Source organism: Sinocyclocheilus anshuiensis, unplaced genomic scaffold, assembly GCF_001515605.1.
Source record: "Sinocyclocheilus anshuiensis isolate Anshui unplaced genomic scaffold, SAMN03320099.WGS_v1.1 scaffold737, whole genome shotgun sequence".
In the NCBI taxonomy this organism is placed as follows: domain Eukaryota; kingdom Metazoa; phylum Chordata; class Actinopteri; order Cypriniformes; family Cyprinidae; genus Sinocyclocheilus; species Sinocyclocheilus anshuiensis.
Window position 1 is genome coordinate 746,086 of NW_015540908.1, and position 23,410 is coordinate 769,495.

Consider the following 23,410-nt stretch of genomic DNA (forward strand, 5'->3'; position numbering starts at 1 on the left):
ACAAGCTAATTTTCATTTTTGGGTGAACTAACCCTTTAAGCCAGAAAGGAGACCGCATGTTTGCGGCAGTGTGCCAAGTCTGTGGAATAGCTTACCTTTACATGCTGACTCTGTACAGGTTTTTAAAGTACATCTAAAGACATATTTGTTTGCCATGGCGTATTTTTCTTGCTCATATTTTTTAGCATTACTATTAAAGTTGTTTTAGGTGATGTTCTCTTTGTTTATTTCATTTTTATATTGGCACATTGGTCAACGTGTTGTTTTAATAGTGCTATATAAATACATTTGATACTGACATTAACACTACTGGTATAGAGAGGGAGTGTGTGAGTTCAGGTGTGTTTACCTGAGGGAGAGTGACCTGACTGGTTTCAAACGCTGCGTCTCGTCCCATCCCTTCGTCTAACTCGGCCTGCTGCTGCTGCATCTGCCTGCAGAAGAGCAAACCACACTGATGTGAGTGCGGTCCTACAGTCGTGACCGTCAGACACACCACCACCAACCACGGACACCACAGCTACCTACAGGAAGAGAGCATGCTGTTAACCCACCACCGACCGACAGCAGCAGACCTGAGGCTCACCCGAGAGAGCAGAGGAGAAAGAAAGACCCAGTGCGCCATTGGTCTGCTCTCACCTGGCTGTGACCTGCCCTGCGCTGGGGGTGGAGGGGCAGTTAGGACTGCTCTGCCCCAGTGAAGTGGGCAGTGAAACCCCCGGGGAAGAGAGGGGGGACAGGGAGTCCTGATTCGGCCCTCTACTGTCACGCAAACCGGAGGGATTGGTGGAGAGAAAGCGGTCAGATTAAACTGAGAGCCGAGCTGAATTAACACGCTCACCCTCTCAGACACACACAGCTCAACACTCTAAACTGACCCCAAAAATCAAAAAGAAACAAACGATATTATGTTTGCATAAAAAATATGCCAATTTTGGGGGGCATTTGGATATTTTGAATTGTGACAATTTTGCATTTTCAGGACAATTCAGCACATTTTACTTAAAGACTCATCATCATAATGTGTCCAGATGTTTATTTTAAGTTTGTATGTAATTCTCAGTGATGATTCACATTACTGTGATGCGATGACTTCACACAAACAAAAGTTTCTATTTCAAATAAATGCTGTTCTTTTGAACATTCTATTTATGACACAAATATTTATCAAAGAATACTGAAAAATAAAATGTATCACAGTTTCCAAAAAAATATTGGGCAGCACAACTGTTTTCAACATTGATAATAATCAGAAATCAGCATATTAGAATGATTTCTGAAGATCATGTGACACTGAAGACTGGAGTAATGATGCTGAAAATACAGCTGCGCATCACAGAAATAAATTACAGTTTAACAGATATTCACACAGAATATACAACAGCTGTTGTAAATTGTAATAATATTTCACAATATTACTGTTTTTACTGTATTTTTGATCAAATAAATGCAACTTTGATGAGCAGAAGAGACTTCTTTCAAGTAAAAAATCTTAGTGACCCAAATGGAAATGAAATCTGCATTACACTAAAGAGAATCAGGGAGGAGTTAGATATGCTAAATTGTCATGAAATGTCATATTTCACAATACAATTATCAGCTTCCTAATTTATATATTCTTCTTCTTTTCTATATAATTTCCTCTTTTTATTAATATTTTGGGGTGAAATAAGTCCCACACATTTTCGTGACATACACACACACCTTCAAACAAACTGAATTACATTTGATTACATCCACAGGAATTAACCTTTGATCATAAAAGCATATGATACACTGCATAAAGTCATACTAGGTTAGACAACACTGAGGCCTAAACAATCTGAGAGTATTAAACAGTGACCCCAAAAAGTCTTTCAATACTGAAGTTGCAATGTAAGCAGCATTAACTTGCATCAGATAACAAAATATCAAAGCAAACACCTTTTGCTGTGAAGCCAGAATGGGATCTTGTGATGCATTTCAGTACTAACTTGACATTGGCGTTGGTGCAGATGATGTACTCGATCTCTTCAGAGAAAGGGTTCTGGAAGGTGAACGAGCTGGTTCTCATCCAGATCCACTCGTGGGATTTAGAGCGGAACCGGAACATCACCGAGAGCACCTGACCTCGCAGTTTCACCACCTGCATCAGGGGTCAGAGGTCATTAATACATCTCACTGTTATGAAAACAACAGGCCCAGATCTACATTCTGATCATATCACAGGGTGGACTGGGGCTAAAAAGTGGCGCTGGACTTTTTGGACATAGAGCAGCCCACCATAAACCCACCAGCTCATTAGAGCTATTTTTAACACCACTTACTAACATACAAATGTAACACAATAGAGAAATAAAAATGCTTTTTAAAATTATTATCATTAACATTAATGCATGACCGTCAATACTTGTTTACATTATAATTTGTCTTTCCTGGTGTATATGGCAATTTGTAAATAATATTTTTACACATCTCTTTTACATAGAGGGACAGTTTAATATCACTCAAGTTAAATGCCTACCATAATATCAGTCCATATAACAATGCTCTGCTCTAGAAGACTTGGAATGTAGTGCAGAATGTGGACTGTTTTTATTGTGCCTTTCAATTGCTTGACAAGATTTTTTTTATGATGAAGAATTTTGTGATGATGAAAAATACAGAGAACTGTAATGTGTGAAATATATGAAGTAACAATTTAGAATAGCTGCTTTCTATGCAAATATATGGTAAAACATAATTTATTCCTGTGATCAAAGCTGTATTTTCAGCATCTTTACTCCAGTCTTCAGTGTCACAGGATATTCAGAAATCATTCTAATATGCTGATTTGCTGCTCAAGAAACATTTCTGATTATTATCAATGTTGAAAACAGTTGTGCTGCACAATATTTTTGTGGAAACTGTGATGCATCACCATTCAGTCTGGAGTAAGATTTAAAAAAAATAATAATACTTTTATTCAACAAGGTTGCATTAAACTGACTTAAGTGACAGTAAAGCTATACTTACTACAAATTATTTATATATAAAAAATGCTGTTCTTTGTATTCAACAAATAATCCTGAAAAAGTTAAAGTGTCAGTTTCCACAAAAATATTAAGAAACAAAAACAGTTTAAGTATTAATAATAAGAAGAAGAACCATTATGAATAACTGAGGACAAATAATAATTGAAAATAATTAAGCAGTAAATCAGCATATTAGAATGATTTCTGAAGATCATGTGACACTGAAGACTGGAGTAATGATGCTGAAAATACAGCTGCGCATCACAGAAATAAATTACAGTTTAACATTAAACCATTAAAATATCTTTAATAGAAAAATAGAACTTTCCTAATCACGGCACTTGAAAGCGAAAGTCTTCAGATTTACAATGTTCTAGAGTAAGTTTGAGAATTATATTTTTACAGTTTTTTGACATTTTCTTAGACACGGAAGAAATGTAACGGCATACAAACTTTCACTGTTATCTTATGTCTGCTGAAAACGGCTACGTTAATGTGACAAATAATGTAAATAGCATTAAAATCTAAGAAATTTGAAAAGGCCAGTAGTAGTTTGCATCCCTGAAAATGAATGTCTGTTTAACATTTTTTGTAAACAGTTGGCAAATACTGAACATATAAACATCTTACCTCAGCTCAGCTTTTCTGAACAGTAAATCCCGCCTTCTACGATTTGATTGGCTAAAACATTTTGACATTGACGAGTGCTTTTGAGCCGCTGCACTAAGCCAGAGCGTGCTAAATTAATTAATTAGAATGTTTGACTTAAGTGGGCTGCGCGGGCCATTCGTATGGGCCGATGGACAGATATAGGCTACATACATTTACTATAATTCATTCTTTATATTTACGCAACTGGCTGGCCCACAGTGGCCCACTGGGAAAACTCCCGGTGCTCCAGATGGCCAGTCCGCCACGGCATGATCATATAGCCTATTATATGTTAATGTGTCAATTTACCTGGCAACCACCATATTGTGATGATTGATACATTTAAATATGTATTAAACATTGGTGTAATATTGTTATTGCTGTCATTTTATAAAGGCAAAAAGCCCCAAAATGACTATTTCTAGTCATGGACACTACATAAAATTATATGAAATTTTTCTTACAATAACTTTGGTAACGGTGTCATTTAAATGCACACACACACCTGCTGAAGGCTGTCTCGCAGTAAGCCCTGGTCTTCTGGATGTGCAAACTCCAGAACGTTCTTCCCCAGTAACTCCTGTGTCACACAACAACACAAAAGATGGAAAACACTGCAACACTAGTGATGCACCCAAATGAATAAAAAGTCAAGTTTTAATTTAACTGAGAAAAATTAAACCAAAAATTAACTTTTTTTTAATGATCAATTAACTAATAAAATGTATTTAATAATCAGTACTCAAATAAAACTGAGTTATGTATAAACGTTAAAATATTAATCATAGAACATTTTCATATAAACATTTAAACGGTGACCGTAATTAAAACTTTTTTTCATGATCTCATGATTTATTTAAACATACATTAAATAATGAGGACTACAGGTTAAGTAAAATATAATAATATGTAATGCAGTGCATGTACTTATCAAAATGCTCCTCTAGTTATTGTTTATTTCAACACCTTCTGAAGTTCAATCATGTTTATTTTGAGCTATAACTAGTAGTAAAGAGGAACAGATGATCAGTTCACGTGCCACTTGAACTGAAGCTACAGCGATCTCACATTAAACAGCATCAAAACCACATTTATTGTTTGTATTTTGTAATAAAATTGATAGACTTTGAACGATCAGATTGTGTTTTACATCAAAAGTAACAAAACTTACTGTAATTACACCATGGTAAGAGCACTACAAATAGGGATGCACCGAAACCTGTATTTTCATGCATGTGGAATTAAAAAAAAAATACTGGGTACCGAAACCAAAAGAATATGTATAATGTTAGTTGGCTTAGTTCATTTATCAAATAGATATTTCCTTCAGTTATATTCTCACTAAATTATGCCCATTAAAATGTATTTTACAAGCTTTTGTTACACTGTTCATTTTTTTTGCTCTATGGTATTTCATCTTTAAATTAATAGCACATTAGAGCTGCTCCACTGCAGCAGCTCAGTACTGTAATCACAAGACGTTTTTCTGTAATAATGTAAGACACCACTCTTTATCCTATAGTCTATAAATCGTGTAACAGTGATGAACATATTTTCTGAAACTTAAGTTGCATTATTTTACACTGATCTATAATAGAGATATATATAGATTAGGCCTGCCCTCGACTAAAGATTCTTCTGGTCGAGTAGTAGTCGTTTATTTAAGCATAAGTCGACTAATCGCACATTTATTAATAAACCATTTAAATCATTATAATGAGCCTTTAATTGCCTATATAGCCTAATAGGCGCTAGAGCACATGCATGAAGCTTGCAACAGCGCACCGGCAGAAGTAATAATTATGAATGTGTGAGGGAAAAACAGTAAGGAGGCTGCATTAACATTTTAATAAATGTATTGATAAACTAGTGCTTTCTTTGTTTTCGGTTTAAGAGATGAAGTCGGCGACAATGACTCGCGCCTGTCTTCATACGGATTACATAATCTGAGAATATCTGTTTTCCATTTGAATTGGTTCATTTGATAGTAGACATTTTGCTCTGTCTATGTTTTCATATTTGTAAGGCAAGCAGGCTATACACGGAGCTTCAGAGTTTCGCGCTCACAGAGACTGAGACGGCAGAAAGCGCATCCTGTTTGCTTTCATTATTTTACAAAAGCGCAATGTTTTGTTGTTGTTGTGAGTGCACACAAATAAACGTAGTGTCTTTACAGATTCGAAAGATGTATTACTTTTATCTGTATGACCAGAAATGAGGGAGTATTTTAAGAGCAAGTGAGCGCAGCGGCGCCTCCATCTGTCCCGCAGTGAGTGTGCTACTGTTGAGCATTTCTCTAGGATAACATCAGATTGAGCGGTCATGTAAAGTTGCTAATACTTACATATTTCAGATGATAAGCCATATTTGAGGTCGATGAATGATAGGTGAGCGTTTGGATGTCCTGCGCAAGTACTGTATTACCACAAAGACCAGCCGTTAACGATCTGTTCATCTCGTGACTTCGCCTGTGGATTTGTTTTTTCTGCGACTAAGCGACTAATGACATTTTGGTCGACCAAGCCTCTTCTGGTTGACTAACGGTTGGTCGACTATTAGGAGGCAGCCCTAATATAGATCGATGCTTTTTATCATCTGAAACCTGCTGCGACTTATATTCCAAAGCAACTCATATAATGCAGGCTGAAACCAAAATGTTGGTGCATCACTATGCAAGACAGTGGAACTCAACAGCTACAATCAGCTAATGCAGAGCCAACTTAAAACATCCTGCTCTTCAGAAATGACCTCCTTTAGCCTGAGATCCAGCCTGACTCGGGCGTTTGAGGCCTACCTGAGGCTGGTAGCCAATCGTCGCCTGACAGCGGTGATCCACAAAGGTGTAGAGACCCTGACAGTTGTGGCGGGAAATAAATTCCACTGGAACGCTGATGTTATTTATGTTTGTGTCGCTCGGGCAACATGTGATCTGCATGACAACAGAGGATCTTAAAGAGACAGTTCACCCAAAAATTAAAATTCTGTCATCAATTACTCATTCTTAACATGCTGATCCATTCCTGTATGACTGCTGTTCATTTCTGAAACTCGCATGAGAGATTTCTCTTCCCCCATAAAAGTCTACACAACCAAAATTTTATGATTCATAAAGTTCATAACAACCATGTAAAGTGATCCATATGGATTGAGAGGTTTAGTCCAGGCTTTCCGAGGAGACACACTCACTTTATATGATGAACAGATCTGATTTATACACACACAAGAACAAACCTCATTGGTTCTCACATGACAAACAAGCACATGTGAGCTTTCGTCTACCATATTTGATGAGCTCTGTGAATGTGCGCTGATCAACGTTTATATATGTAAATAAAAGTCAATTCTAAGTAAATGTCAATTATATATAAATGGAAATTCAATCTGTTTACCATATAAAGCCATCATGTCTCTTCAGGAGACTTGGATTATACAGCTTGATTAATATGGATTACTTTTACAATCTCTTCATGAATTTTTCAAATTGTCAAAGTTTTGGTGGAATGGACTTTCAATGGAGAGACAGAAATCTATCATGTTTCATTAACAATATCTTCAATTGTGTTTCAAAGATGAACAAAAGTCATACAGGTTTGGAATGACTGAATGAAAACTGGAACAGTTTATTGAACCCATAAAAGACAAATGTTGAGTATCATATTTGATCTGTAAGGCTTTTAAGGCTTATATAGTATGATATATAGCGAAAATGATGAAAAACCAGCTCATTTTTATTCAGAGGCCCAAAAAGAGCAAAAATATGCAATTTGGTGCAATTAGAGTATAGCAGATACTTATGCAAAAAGATATAAATATCAGTCGTCACTCTATATCTGCCATTAATGTCTTAGTAAGATGATATTTAAATGATCAAAACATAATTCAATGCAACACGATGATTGAGAGATAAACAAATAAACATTCCTCAAAAGCCTGATGATCATGTGACAGAATTTCATTACACCTTTAAGTTGATGGTCATAAATCAGATATTTAAAGAATCACAGTTAATTAAAAAGTGGACATTATATTCTCATTTATTCACCCTAATGTCTTTCCAAACCCTTGTGTCTTCTCTTGATGTTCAGTAGAATGTCGATGTTGCTCTTTTTACAAACGATTAAAGGTAGAGAGCAGACATGAACTTGCCCTTTTAGAAAGATATGAGATTACATGAGTAAATGATGACAGAATTGTGCAAACTATTCCTTTGAATGTGATGCAAATCTAAAACACTGGAAAGTGAAATAAAATGGAAGGGGAAAAGTACCTGTAGCCTTCCAATGGCGACTAGACAGAAACGATTTCCCTGATTATTATCGGCCTCCTCTTCAGAAAGAGTCACTCCTGAGAGAGAAGGTAAAGGGACAGTATGCGTCTCAGTTGCGTTCTGACTGGACAGCGGGGTGAACAATAGACACCTCCTCTGTGTTGTGCTGTGGACAATGTTACCTGCAGGGGGCCAGGATTTGATGAAGCCTGTGCAGTGCACGACCGCATACTGCGGCTCGCCCTCCTTTTGAGGACCCAGTCCATTCCTGCAGGAGGAGAGATGGTCTTCATCTGCATCTGTTTAAAGACTGAGATATGTATATACAGAGAGAGAGCTGCCGTACCTGTTTCTGCTTCTCAGGAAGTTGAGTCTGTTCATGGACACCGGCTCTACGGGACACACTCCACATCTGGACACAGAGAGACACACACATTACAATCCACGTAATGCAGCATGTGAAATATTTCATAACATGCAAACATAATTGAAGACTTTTAATACTTTCCCTGAAAACCTTTTTTTTTGTGTATGCAAAAAATTTTAAGCTTTTTAATTTTAAGCAGTTTTATAGAAAAAAAAATGAAGCTGGAACCGTTTATTGAACCTTTAGACAAAATCTGAGTGTTATCTGTTTTGACACATCGGGCTAATTATGGCTCATATAGTCTGATATAGTGAGAATGTGAAAGAAAAAAAAAAAGCTCAATTTTATTTAAGGACCCAAACGGAGCAGAAATATGCAATTTGTTGCAGATGCTGATATTTACATGGACAAAAAGTAAGATGAAATTCTGATGTAAATCAATGAGATCTTTAGAACAGTGCAGCAGATACTGACATAAAAAGATATAAACATCAGTCGTCACTCTGTATCTCCAATAACACGTCTCAGTAAGATGAGATTTAAATGATCCAAACATATAATGCAATGCAATGCAATGCTGATTGAGAGATGAAGAAATAAAGGCTCCTCAGAAGATGTGAGATGTTTTGGAGGCTTGTGAAGATCATTCCTCCGCTGAGGAACAGTGAAAGTAAAGCTTCTGGAAACAAACGCTCCTCAAAAGATCCTGAGGATCAGATTTGAGACGCAACAGATTTTTCTAAAAAAATGATTGATGGATAATCAAGTGAAGCCGAGCTGCTTCAGTCCAGTAAGTATTACTAACAATATCAAAGTTACTCTTACATTAATTTATAAAAATCAGTAAAGATTTCACAGCATAAAGACACGTGAAGCACGAGCTGAAGGTGGACTTGGTTCAGTTATTAAAGGTCTGTTGGTTTGTTCTTCCTGTTCCTCACCTCATCCTGCAGATGAAGGAGCGGCGTGTGCCCATACTCATCCTCACAGAGGCCTGCCCACCCTCTTTCTTCACCGTGCCTGTTTTCATGTCCAACATCCGGCCTACAGTCAGAAAAGAGCAAGAGGAGTTAAACAGAAAAAGACTGTCAGCACGCAGGATGACAGCGATAAGAGTCGTTTCTCACTGGCGTTATTGTTCTCGCTGGTGGAGAGCTGCTCTCTGAGTTTCTCTGTGTCCTCTGGATGGAGCTGGTCGTACAGCGATGATCCGAGCCAATCCGACTGAGCCTGGTTCAGAACCGGTGTGACCGAGTCCGACACATAAACCACACGGCCGGTTTCACACGACACTATGAACAGAAAGCCATCAGCCGCCTCCAGAACTAGGTGCTTCAGCTCCTACAGAGACAGAGAGAGAGAGATAACAGCACATTTCGAGATGATGTTTAAGAAATTTTTAGATGAAAGTGTTAACTGAATTAAATCGTGAAAATGATTCAGTTCTGGTATAAAAAAAAAAAAAAACGGTGCCTGCTTCAAATTTACAAATATATTCTTAAAGAGGTCATCGGATGCCCATTTTCCACAAGTTGATATGATTCTTTAGGGTCTTAATGAAAAGTCTATAACATACTTTGGTTAAAATTTCTCAATGGTAGTGTAAAAAACACCCTTTTTACCTTGTCAAAAACAGCTCTGTTCACAGCGAGCCGTTTCGGTGCATGTCTCTTTAAATGCTAATGAGCTCTGCTGATCCCGCCCCTCTCTTCCGTGGGGTGACCAGCCGTACTCATGAGACTGTTTACTTTAGCCGCAAAACTTGCTAACTAGCACATTATTAAGAAAGGCGATTTGCAAAGACTCATAAAAAAAATAAAATAAAAAAAACTTATACTCACTTGAAGTTGGACCACAAATTATTAATGCGAACATAGACACATTTATGTAGATCGGGACGCATTCCCTTCAAAAACAAACGTAATCCACTGTGTCTTCAGCGGCTCAGATGTCGGGAGTAAATGATGACTGCTGTGTTTATTATTACAACAGAACACTTCAATCGCTTAGGAGTCATTCTTGTCTACATCTGCTCCAGCGGTGAAACAATAACGCACTGTTCACAGCTCACTCAGGGCTGGTCTAAGGTAAAACACCACTGTCAATCAACAATCGTGGGAGGGGCCTGTCTGTGTGACATCACACAGCCAAGAATCTGAGAACGGCTTGATTTGAGAAAGGGGATATTATTTATAGGGATTAAAAAAAAAAAACACCGAGTGGAATTTTATCATTATAGGGTGGATGTGTACACACACTGCCAAAACACATTTATGTTCAAACACCATGTAAAAGTGAATTTTGCATCCGATGACCTCTTTAAGAAATACATTTCTTACCGTGCGTTCACACCACCGCCGGCGAGAACGTCAAAATTCGTCAAAAGGAGTCACAAAGGAAACAAGCATGTTGATCTTGTGCAGACTGACCACTAAACATTAAACAATTTTAAGAAAGATAACCTTCTTACAAACTATTTTTGGGAATACAAAATATCTTTAACTTTTCTTCTGATTTTCTTAGAGGGATAGTTCGCCCAAAAATGTAAAAATTCTGTCATCATTTACTCACATTTACTGAACATAAGAGGAAGAGTGTTGGTAACCAAACAGTTTCTGGTCCCAATTGACTTCCAAGGTATTTTTTTTCATACTATGGAAGACAATAGGGACTGACAACTGTTACCAACAGGCTTCAAAACATCTTCTGTTAAGTTCAGCAGAAGAAAAAAACTCATACATGTTTGGAACAACTTTAGAGTCAGTAAATAATCAGAGAACTTCTATTTTTGGGTGAACTGTCCCTTTAAGTAAGAAAATAAGAAGATAACATTAGTTAAGAAGAACTTTACGCCTGACAATGTTTTATGAATCTGGGCCCTGTTTATGTGCAACGAGGAATAAATACATTTCTATCATCAATGCAGTCCATATCTGACCTGGTCTGTGAGAAAGGAGGGTTTATATGCTCCATCGGTGCTGCTGCTGCTGCCGCTGCCTCCGAAAGACTTAATGTGCGACACAGCCATGCGCAGGATGGTGAGCTTGTCTGGTTTGCGCGCCAGAGCGTTGCAGGTGGGCACCATGTCTGACAGCTCCGTGATGTAAGCGGTCATCTTATTCCTCCGCCTGCGCTCGATCTCGCTGTGATTCTCCCTGCGGTCAGGAGGTCATGAGAGATGGGCGGCGCATGCAATCGTGGGGAGAAGAGAGCAGGGACAGAGAAAAGGTCGAGAGAAAGCAATGACGAGAAAACGAGAGAGAGAGAGATGGATGAATAAGCAAATAAAGACTGCATCAATGTGCTCGTCAAATGAGACAACACTCATCTCTCCATGACAAAACAAATGTGTATGAACAATCTCATGAGAGCTGAAAGAACAAGCCTCTTCAAACGGCCTGAGAAAAGAAGAGAGGGACAGAAGAAGTGCTCAAAAGAAACACCTGAAATAAAGTGTAAGACAATGACAGACTGCTGGCTGTCCAGTATTACTGCATACTACAGTGTATACCGAGTACTATTTTCAATAAATAATATGTCCAGCGGTTCTTTTCTGTCTGTTCAAAGTTCAATCATCAATGGCAGTTCAAAAGGTGCAAAGTTTTCCAAGAAGGAACATTTTGGCCAGATTTTGTTCAAAATGAATCTGTTTGTTCTTCGATTTTGCTTGAAATATATCAGAGACTTAAAGCAAGACACTACATGTGAATAGGCTAAAATCATCATACAAGGCAAAAATCCCTGATTAATCACAATACATACAATGTTTTGCATTTAAGTACAAACGAGGCATCATCGAATTAAATGTGCAATAATTTGCTTACATTTCCAGCAGAGAAATCTGAAAACTGGATGAAGCCAGGTTCAAAATTCTTGGAAAAAATTGGATCTCTCTCCATAAATACTGTTAACAGCTATAAAAAATATTTTTTTACCAATAAATAAAGAAATAAATCATGGAGATATATATATATAAATATATGAAGAGTTTATTTGCAAAAACAGATAACTCAGTTTTTTTTATTATTTTTAAAAATCATGTTTTTTATTATGCTATCATGATTTGATTGTGTTAGTTAGCTGTATTTTTAGTTATTTTTAACCTAATCAAAGTTATCTGCTTTTGCAAATGAACTCTTCATATATATATATATATATATATATATATGAATAAACCCCTGTGTAAAACCTATACATAGATATAGATAGGAATAAAACTGTAAAGTGCTGCTGAAGTGGAGAAAAGCTCACAGCCTTTAAAGATACGCATTGTAATTGAAATCAAATGCAAAAAGAAAAAGTGTAACAAAATAAATACTGAAATGTATATTTTTGCATGCTTCCACTAGTCTGAATGAAGTCATGATATAAAACCAACATAGCTCTCAAAACTGATCAGTGCATGAAAAAACAATGTTTTGCCGTAAATGTGTCAAACAGCAGTAAGCTACTTTTTTTCCTCACATGAACTCATATTTCATGCTTAATTCAGGGAGTGGCATTCAGTAATCATCTTGCAAATAAAAAGTTATAGTGCATTTTTTGAGCATCCAATTTGTTTCTTTGGCAGTCCGATTAAATAATAAGGGAAGACAGAGATATTTTTTAAAATACACTTTAAAAGCATTGGCTGATATAGCAACGTTGCATGAGTTTGGGCCTGTTCAGCCAAACAAAGGAAGACGGGAAGAGTGTTTGGAAACCTCACTATGAATACCATAATGACAGCAGCACATAAGATCAGATGATCATATTTGTACTTTTCACGCACTCTGATTTCCATCAGTCAATACCTGGCAAATCTCTCCTTGTCATTCGATCCGCCTCCATCATCATCATCATCATCACACCTGAGAAGCCAAAATGAGAAGAAGCATATGTTGTTGAACACAGTCATAAGACAGGCAGCTCGGCACAGTTCAAACCCGGCTCGAACCCTCGAGTCACGTCATGACTAACCTGAACAATTTGCTTCCCTCATCGTCGTCATAGTCCGAGCTGGAAACCAGGGAAATTCACATTAGTCAGTAATATTGCACAACTGCAAAACATTCCCGCAATTCTCCACCCACTCGAGAGACAGAACAAACAGAGCGAATCAAGTCAACCACAGACACTCAATAAACAAGCACACTATTGTTGGCCAAAACCAGAGTGTCATTCCTGTGAATTTGCCTCTGGAAAGCTACTGTTCACGTTCAGCTCTCTAGTCACGCATGGTGTATATTAAGGGACGGTTCACCCGCTCATCACACAAACCCCTGCGACTTTCATTCTTCCGTGCAACCCAAAAGAAGACATCAGGAGAATTGTTCACGCTGCTCTTCATCAACAAACAGGAACAGACAGCGTCAAGCTCCAAAAACGACACAAAGTGAGCATGATAAAGTGTCATAAAATTTGCATTATTTCTAAGTCATGCACTCAGGAACAAAGTGTGCATTTATGGTGCTTTTGTCCTTTTTGGAGCTTGTAAGCCTCAGTCAAGTCATTTACTTTTAGCACTTTATACAACACAAGACGGTTCCAAAGCATTCACAATGCAGGAAAATAGCAGTGTTAATGTTGCAAAATGCTTCACTTATCAAATTGAAACTCAATTTGAGGTGTAAAGCAGCTCCACAGGAGACAAAAGTGTCCTTATTCTGCTCAAGTCAGTTCAGAGTTGGTTCAATTCAGTTCAATGTGTCGATTTCGCAGAAGTTAGTGTCATTATTCGGTTCAATTCAGCGGTCAAATTGATAATATTACTTAATATGTACTGTCTTCTGAACCACTGCCCATGTAATTCCACTTTATAGAAAAACCAGTTTGCACATTTCCCCAAAAGATTTCCTTCTGAGCTCCACAGAATACAGCAATAAGAAAGTGAGGACAGCACCTTGTTTTGACAACTGAGATCAACTGAACACTGCCAGAAGTGCTTTAATAATGTTTAGTGCTTTTATATCTGTGGTGTAGACGGCTCAGTCAGACTTAGTCTTTTAATGTTTAAACTTCTGTGTTAATCTCAGTTGGCAGCTGGTTTAAAAAATGTTTTTCTTAATTGTTCTAATTGTTTTATATTATTATGACTCTTTTTGTAGCACTTTGAGAATTTCTTTAAAATGTAAAGTGCTTTATAAATAAAATGGATTATAATTATTATTATTACTTACTAGAGGTGTCCCCGACTAAGGATTTTCATAGTCGAATCGAAATGTTTTCTAATCTTGCCGATATTCGACTGATAGTCGAATCATATGTTTTTGGGGCGGGGCAAAATACATTACCAAGAGAGACATTCTACAGTCATAATTACGTTAACACACAGGGAAAATGTGTAACGGACGCCTCGCAGATACAAACGGGGTAAATAATGTTTTATGTTTTGATTAAAACATAGTTAACGTCAGCGAAACTCTAAGAATTCACAACATTTTTTACAATAGTGCTCTCATAATAACGTTATGTATATCACAGTAGTTATTAATGTTCTGCATTTCTGTTTCGAGCTGCGCGCGCTGAAGATGACCAGTCGAATGAAGCAGCAGGTTTTTAATCAATGGGATTTAACTCATCATTTATCTCATATAGAATACGCTTCGTTATTTATACAACATAACGTTAATATTACGACTTTTAGGATATCTGCACAAAATGCTCCGAATGCACATGAACGTGTCTGCACGGCTCTGAATGAACTCCTTTTGTGGACGCATTCTTCACACAACAACGTGCAGAAACACGGCAACTAAACTCTAAAAATTCACAGCGTTTTATTATAATAGTGTTCTCATTATAATGTTATGTGTATGACAGTCCCAGTCGTAGTTATTCATATTCTGCATTGTTGTTTGTCCTGCTCTCATCACTTGTACCCTGCCGCCAAGATGCTCCTCTGTCGGTCACGGATTATGGAAAGTCACACTTAAATCTATAGGGGTGGTTGGATTTATTCACACACGTTAAAATATTTATTTGAAGCTTCTTTCTTTTCAGATTATTATTTACATCATTATCATAAAAGGCTGTATATTAACTTATTGGGAGAAAACTGGTAGTTCTATGTGAAATCAGACATTGAGCACCCCCACATAGCCAAAATGGCATGATCAATCAGACATTGAGCATCGAATCTTCGACTATTTGGGGCCACCCCTATTACTTACGTGGCTTGTCGTTTGCTGTTGGCCTCTGGCACAACGGCGGTACTGTTAGCATGAGATCCAGCTGCTGCGGCCAGTGACGGCACCTCAGGCATATCTGAAACACACACACGCACACACACACACACACACACACACACACACACACACAGAGACAGACCACACACACACACACAATCAAACACTCACGACTAATAACTACACAGAATATTTATGTATAGCCTATACATAACAATAGGCTAAAGAAATGCATAGTGTAGTCTTGCACTATAATGCTTTAGATGATCTCAAATCATCACCAGTAAATTGTTTATGTGCCCCTAATCTAACAAAAAATTACAGACCGATATATCGGCTAGCCTGACAAACTGACAGTTTCAAAATCTACGTTCAACAATTAGGGTGCGATTAGGTGTCCCATCACTTCGTAGTGGCATAAAATCCCAAGTTTTTCTGTGATACATATATATACATAACCAAACACAGCATTTAATTGATATCTATTTCAAATAAATACTGTTCTTTTGAACTTTCTGCTCCTAAAATATTCAGTAAATATTGTTTGCAATAACATATCACTATTATAAATTTACAACGGAAAGACATTTATAATGTTACAAAAAAATTATATTTCGAATAAATACTCTTCTTTTGAAATTTCCTGTAATTTGTAATTACAGAGTCATAATAATAATACTAATAAAAATATATAATTATCTGCGACCCACATTCTTGTCTCACATAACAAAATAAGAATAATTAAATCAAAATAAATATTCCTTGAATTTGTGATATCCCGTAAATTTTACGCACACTGTAATGCTGACTGCATTCATCAAGCTCAAATATATTCAATATAAAACGATCAATAATTATAAACCAGCATTTGGTCCCAAGCTAAGCAGGTCCCATTTGGTGACATTTGGTTTATTTAACTACAGGTGCATCTCAATAAATTAGAATGTCGTGGAAAAGTTCATTTATTTCAGTAATTCAACTCAAATTGTGACATTCTAATTTATTGAGATGCACCTGTACATGCATGAAATAAAAGACACACAAAATAAGATGCTATAAAGAATATATTAAGTTCATTAAGATATTTTGTAAATGTTCTACTGTAAATATATCAAAACTTAATTTCTGATTAGTAATATGCATTGCTGGACAACTTTAAACATGATTTTCTCAATATTTAGATTTTTTTGCACCCTCAGACTCCAGATTTTCTAATAGTTGTGTCTCGGCCAAATATTGTCCTATCCTAACAAACCATACATCAATGGAAAGCTTATGTATTCATCTTTCAGATGATGTATTAATCTCAATTTCGAAAAATGGACCCTTATGACTGGTTTTGTGGTCCAGGGTCACACATGTGAGTGCTGTTTTGGGCCTGTGTGTGAATGACAGCTGAAGCACACACTGCTACACGTGTCAGATCAGTCTGTCACCGCTCCTGCAGCTCTTTGCTAAGAAAAACAAACCCTTTTTCTCACTGCAAACGGCAAATGTTTGTCCAGTTTTTACTCCGTGAGCTTCTGTTATAGGCTATATCACAACAGCTAGGCTAACAGCTGCTCGAGCTAACCAGCGCAACCGCTTATAATGAGCGAAATCAACACAAATCAGACATTTAAGAGGAAAACATTCGGGTTTTATACGATACCTGCATTGGCTGATGCCATATCCGACAGGTAAAGGTGTTCGCGAACGAGCTAACACATACAAAACAACTTTCCCAGCTGACGAGAGAAATCTCCCTGCTCCACTGTGTCTGGTTCTGTTTTATTCCGTCCGAGTTTCGAACAAGTATTTTAAAACAGATGTCATGACTTCAAACCGAGTGTCCGAACGGACGGGTTTGCCGATGTTTTATAGTTGTTTTTTTTGTTTTCCTGCTCTTCGACTTTTTCCAGTTTAAAAGCCTCCCTTGATCCAAGATGGCGCCCGTAATCTTTCAGTCAGCAGCAGAAGCGCGTCAGAGGAGGAAACTAGAGGCTCCACGCGGATCAGACGCGCCACTCTGCGTCCAATGTTACTATTTTTCCTGTTTTTTATTTTTTTTATTTTTATGATTATTATTTTATTATTATTCATGCATCTGTTGTAGGAAGGGACCGGAAATCTGATGACGTCTGCTGAAAAAGTAAGCGCAAGTAGGCCTTTATCCGCTTAACCAATAGGAGTAGCCTTTGGAGATCACGTGACACGACGCGGAAGAGTCTCTCCAGTGGCGTTCCTTCCGTTCACTTTGCGTCTATAATAAACTAAAATACACTTTAATGTCATTTCTATTTAAACGTGTATGTCATGTGTTAAAATATATTAGTAATTCCACATTTTGTAATGAAGTTGCAATTTGGTAAATTTAAAACTGATGAACTTATCTACAGTTAAAATAATAATCAAGTACTTGTGCTTTAGTAGATTAGTCAACACATCAAAATGCTTCAACTAAATTGTTTAAAATGTACTTTAATGTGGCCTTTTATTTATTTAATTGATATTATATGATGTTCTATATGATCTGAAGTGCACATTTAAAGCTACTTATTTACTGTCACTGTAAAATGTCCCACATTTCTAATGTTTAATATGTAAATAAACATGTTTAGGTTATGTCAGCTGCAAATGTATGTAACTATAAAATCTCTGTTTATGTGACCTATGAAGAGAAAGGTCATCTTACAGCCCTGGAGCACTTTAGGGGTCTCCTGTGGGTTTTTATACTATTTTGGATTCATATATCACAATAAAATAAGGGGCTGTGGTAGACACTACTTGAAGAGACTTTAACAATATAACATAATCATGTTTATTAATAACAGAGAAATCAAACGTGTGACTTACACTCAGTATTTTGTTGTTAACATCCTCCATAATGGCATCATATTACAAAACACAGGCAAATACAAAATAGAGATAACACTGTAATCGACTCGACTGCATCTGAAACAAAGTCCAGAAGAGAATGCTGGGACGTTGACAAGGACAATGGGAGGAATGATGAAATCCGAGCAGGACACAGACAAATGAGAAGATCCTAATTCATCTCGGCAGCTCGAGACGCAAGAAAGCAAGACGTTTACAGCAGCAAACTGCATCAACACGAGCTCACACGTTTACACAATCAATCTAGCTTTGGCTGGCAGCTCATGGATATTCAGAATCTGTGAGAAAATGAACGAGCAACCGCTGGCCGATACGTGTTTGTTCAGTGTTAGCAAATATGGGTTTAATATCACATTCAGAAACTGAATGGTAGTGGTTTTCTCATCAAAAGAGCTGGCAGTGAATTGCACGGTTTGCACACTATGTTAGAAAGTTAGTAACATTTGGCCATATTTAAAGGTGCACTCAGTTATTTTTGGTGTTCTGGCTGATCGTCCTGGGTTTATAGCCTACTCATCATACAAAACAGAACATTTCTGGTAACCAATGTCATCGCAAAATGCATTATTTACAGTCAGCCGTCAACATTACCGAAGCATTTCTGTGGGCAAAATCCAGTCATTTCAATATGAATTCAATACGTGAAAGAGATCAGAAATCGGTTTGGTGATTGACGAGAGACAATTTACTTTTTTTGCCATTAACAATGAGTTGTGACCACACATTAAGCCCAAACTGGTCCACTTGGTGTTCAGATGTATTCAGTCGAAACATTCTGTATTATAGGATGGATGGTTATTCTCTGGAAAAAAGATGCAGTAACTTGCAGTTTTTTAAATGAAAAACTAAAAACAAGACATGAAAAAGAGCAAACAATGGCAAAGGAAGGCACTGTTAAAAGGCACAGGTCACCTAAATAATTCTGTCATCATTTACTCATATGACTTTCTTTTTTTTTTAAGAATGGGTTTAGCATTATATCAGATCTGCTCTCTATGGAAGTCCATTTCTGCCACAAAATATGGAAATAAAAAAGGTAAATGCAACTTTTTGTCTCAGAACTCACAACTGTTTGTTTTCCTCAGAATTGTGAGATATAATCTCATATTATAAAGCGGAGAGCTTGATTCTGATTGGCTGAGCCGCGTTCCAAGCTGTTGTAAATTACTCTACAAACATACACCTTTGTTTACTTCTGTGTGTTGCTCGGCAACTGCTTTGTTGGAACTACATTGTTTGGTGGAAGAATACTGTTTTTTATTTTGTGAAACCGTACTACGTATATGGAATAACCGTTTTATAAAAGCAATAAGCCCCGTGAAGCCGTGGTTTACAGTGAATTTATAACAGCTATAACGACAGTTAGTCGTTAAGGTGTCCTTGTTACACATGTTACATGTAATTACTATTATAAAATAAAGCAATAAGCCCCAAGAAGACTCCCGCTTCGCGTCGTGCCTTAACAACGCCCCTTAGCTGTTATAAATTCACTGTAAACCACGGCTTCACGGGGCTTATTGCTTTTATAAAACGGTGCTTCACGGGGCTTATTGCTTTAATTGAGAGTTCCATGGTGGGGAAAAAAAAACACAATTGCGAGATGTAAAAAAAAAAAAAAAAAAGTCTGAATTGTGAGTTTCTGTCTTGAAATTCTGTGTTTATATCTCACAACTCTGACATTTTCTCTGAATTGCGAGAAACAAAGTCTGAATTGCACAATTGAGGAATTTTTTTTTTCCATAGCTGTCTTCCATACAATGAAACTATAGGATTTCCAGCTCTAGGAAGCACAAACGCAGCATAAAAGCAGTCCATATGAGACTTGTTTCGACAGATCTCTGTGAGGAACAGACTGAAAATCTTGCTTGACCGCCGTGGTCACCATTGATTTCCATTGTATGGGAAGAGCAGTTTGGACATTCTGCTGTAAATAACTGCAAGAAATTTGGAACAGCATCAGCAAATGATGTGTATTTTTAGGTGATCTGCTCCTGTAAGCATGTGTCAATAGAGGCAGCACTGCTCCCTGTTCGCTTTGGCCCGCTGTGTCTGTGTTCGTGTGATGCTTGTGTGTGTTTGTCTGTAGTGTAGACAGCAATCGATCCTCTGTTCTTCACCCGTCTCTGCTCTGCTTCAGCAGAGGAAGAATCTCCAGGTTTCTGAATGTTTCTGTCCTCTCAAGACGTCACTCTGTTTTTTTAGAGTGGTTGTTGTTATATGTAGCGTGGCCGTTCTGAGCTGGTCCGTTTTTCTGTATCTCTCCATTTTTCAGCTGTTCTTCTTCCTCTGACTCGTCAGTCTCCTCTCGATCGGACCTCTCGTCTTCTACCGACGACTGTTGAGGAGAGAAAGTGATCTTCAGATATATTCACAAAGACATCACGGGACAGTTCCCCCAAAAATGAAACATCTGTCATCCTTTACTCAGCCTCATGTCGTTCTAACCCGGTATGACTTTTTATTTTCAAGAGAACGAAAAGTGTGATATTCTGAAAAAGTGATTTTCACAAAGCTCAAACTTCCAAAAAAATAAAAAACACACAAAGTGATCATGAAAAAAATTCCCTAAAATGTCTTCACCCTCAGTCCATCCGAGATTAGGATGAGTTTGTTTCTTCATCAGATTTGTAGAAATGCAGCACTGCATCAGTGTCTCAGCAATGGATGCTCTGCAGTGAATGGGTGCCGTCAGAATGAGAGTCCAAACAGCTGATAAAAACATCAAGAAACAAACTCATCTACATCTCGGACGGCCTGAGGGAGAGCACATTCACAGCAAAATTTCATTTTTTGGTGAACCATTCCTTCAACTAATGGGATCTTCTAAAGTGTTACAGATAAAACTAGGTGTAAAACATGCAGACGTACGTTACTGCTCAAGAAGCGGAAGGCCAAGCGTATGATCAGCACGGCCCAGAAGATGTGCAGACACAGCAGAACCATCAGCAGCCCGTTAAAGAAGTAATATACGAAGAACGGAGGGTACAGGGTCACGGGATACACCCATGTGCAATACATGATCCTGAGAGACAGACAGAAACACCTTCTAAGACATCACACTAATTTGCCGTGTTATACAGTATTACACATCTTTGTTCTCAACCAAACAATTTAGCACCTGGTTTTACTTGTGCACGTGTATAATCACGCTTATATCCATAGAAATACACCACGACTGTATCATAATCACATCTGCTGTGGCATGTTTGATGACAGCATGTGTGTGGAGAGAAACACAGAGAGAGAGAGACGGATGAGCTGGTTACCGGAAAGGGAAGATGATGAGGCGAGTGACGATGAAGATCGCAGCAAACAGGATGAAGATGTAGTTGCATGCGTTCTTCCATCGGGCGTAGTTAAACATCTTAGCTGACTGAGAGAGAGAGAGATGATATGAGGGGGAGAGACTGATGTGTACAGAAGAGGGAGAGACAGAAATGTATTTAGCACATTTTTAACACTGACATGGACAACTTGAAGACAAATGATTGGGAGGATGTGTCTCTTACAATTTCTACAGAACATACTCCAGGATATACTTTAGTATGATTTTTAATGTTTATAAAAAGTCCCAAGGCCGCTGCGTTTATTTGACTAAAACTATGGGAAAATCAGAAATATTGTGAAATATTATTATAATTTTAAAGAGCTGATTTCTGTGTGGTTATGTGTTAAACTGTAATTTATTTCTGTGATGCGCAGCTGTATTTTCAGCATCATTACTCCAGTCTTCAGTGTCACATGATCTTCAGAAATCATTCTAATATGCTGATTTACTGCTCCAGAAACATTTCTGATTATTATCAATGTTGAAAACAGTCGTGCTGCACAATATTTTTGTGGAAACCGTGATGTATTTTATTTTTCAGGATTCACAGATGAATAGAAAGTTTAAAAGAACAGCATTTATTTGAAATAGAAATCTTCTGCAACATTATAAATGTCTTTACTGTCAATTTTGATAAATCTAATGCTAAATAAAAGTATTGATTTCTTTAAAACAAAATCAAACTTTTAATCAGTTTTGCCTAAAGTGCACATTTTCTGTGACAAATGTGCTGTGAATACTGTACCCACAATGCAATGCACAATTTTACACTGTTCTTTCCAGTGAAGTACATACTTTAAGTGCATATGTTAGCATTGGCTTACAATAATACATTTTATCTAGTTTCATGGGGAGAAAAAATAAATAAATCTGAGAAGCACCACCTCAGAAGTAACTTGAAGAGCTGTGAACATTCACAGATTACAGGGTTTGAACCAACAACTAAACAGGCCAAATCTTTAATAACTAAGATACACAACATCTAAACTACTCTATTGTGTTGACAATACATTATACCTCTGTCTAATGTTTTCAATGATTTAAACAAGCTGAGTAATTGGTTGAGATGTTGTCACGTGTCTGTGAGGTTGTTCTTCTCACCTCGAGCAGATAGTCGGCTGAATCATGAATGAACATGATGAGCGTTCCCGCTCTGATGTAATTAACACACCAGGAGAAGCTGATCAACATGATGGTGGCCACGTGATGAATGACCTGCTCTTTGAAGTCCTGCAAGAGACAGTGAGAGACGCTAAGATCAGTACGCAGTTATGAGTTCTTCATACTACGTCTGTCAGTTTAATGTGATTCATTATGAAGCTCCATCATGGTCCCTGACTCACACATTTCACAAAGCTTTTCTTTTGTTTATTATGCATCCCTTTCCCATGAGGTCCTGTTATAATGTTACTCAAGATGTCTGTCATAATTTAGTTCTTAATGACCAATAATATAAATAATAAATAAATATATCTAAATATAAGTAATAATAAATGTATTATAATATAAATAATAATACATCTCTTTGAAACAAAAACCATGTTAAATTACACTAATTGAAAAAAATATACATACACACACACACACACACACACACACATATATACACACACACACATATACAGTATATACACACACATACACAAGACACATACACACATATATATATATACAGTATATATATATATATATATACTCACTCACACACACACACACACACACACACACACACACACACACACACACACACACACACACACA

General features: G+C 37.3%; 2 protein-coding genes across 3 annotated transcripts in view; both read right to left on the minus strand.

The window, feature by feature from the left end:
- The window catches only part of LOC107689175 (aryl hydrocarbon receptor nuclear translocator-like), a 25,098-nt gene extending 7,526 nt beyond the window's left edge, over nt 1-17,572 (minus strand). The window contains exons 1-15 of the mRNA XM_016487097.1: nt 17,096-17,572; nt 15,430-15,523; nt 13,238-13,276; nt 13,072-13,128; nt 11,217-11,433; nt 9,406-9,619; nt 9,220-9,322; nt 8,258-8,323; nt 8,094-8,179; nt 7,912-7,988; nt 6,439-6,573; nt 4,150-4,224; nt 1,974-2,125; nt 640-762; nt 350-434 (exon numbers count right to left, since the gene is read on the minus strand). Of these exons, the coding sequence (XP_016342583.1) occupies nt 350-434; nt 640-762; nt 1,974-2,125; nt 4,150-4,224; nt 6,439-6,573; nt 7,912-7,988; nt 8,094-8,179; nt 8,258-8,323; nt 9,220-9,322; nt 9,406-9,619; nt 11,217-11,433; nt 13,072-13,128; nt 13,238-13,276; nt 15,430-15,523; nt 17,096-17,114 (1,542 nt within the window). The 5' untranslated portion in view covers nt 17,115-17,572. The remainder of the gene's footprint in view (nt 1-349; nt 435-639; nt 763-1,973; nt 2,126-4,149; nt 4,225-6,438; nt 6,574-7,911; nt 7,989-8,093; nt 8,180-8,257; nt 8,324-9,219; nt 9,323-9,405; nt 9,620-11,216; nt 11,434-13,071; nt 13,129-13,237; nt 13,277-15,429; nt 15,524-17,095) is intronic.
- A 2,447-nt stretch (nt 17,573-20,019) lies between these two features.
- Nucleotides 20,020-23,410, minus strand: part of LOC107689165 (ceramide synthase 2-like) — a 23,120-nt gene continuing 19,729 nt past the window's right edge. For both annotated transcript variants that reach the window (XM_016487083.1, XM_016487084.1), the window contains exons 8-11: nt 22,751-22,879; nt 21,588-21,694; nt 21,190-21,343; nt 20,020-20,656 (exon numbers count right to left, since the gene is read on the minus strand). In XM_016487083.1, coding sequence (XP_016342569.1) covers nt 20,507-20,656; nt 21,190-21,343; nt 21,588-21,694; nt 22,751-22,879 — 540 coding nt within the window. In that variant the 3' untranslated portion in view covers nt 20,020-20,506. The remainder of the gene's footprint in view (nt 20,657-21,189; nt 21,344-21,587; nt 21,695-22,750; nt 22,880-23,410) is intronic.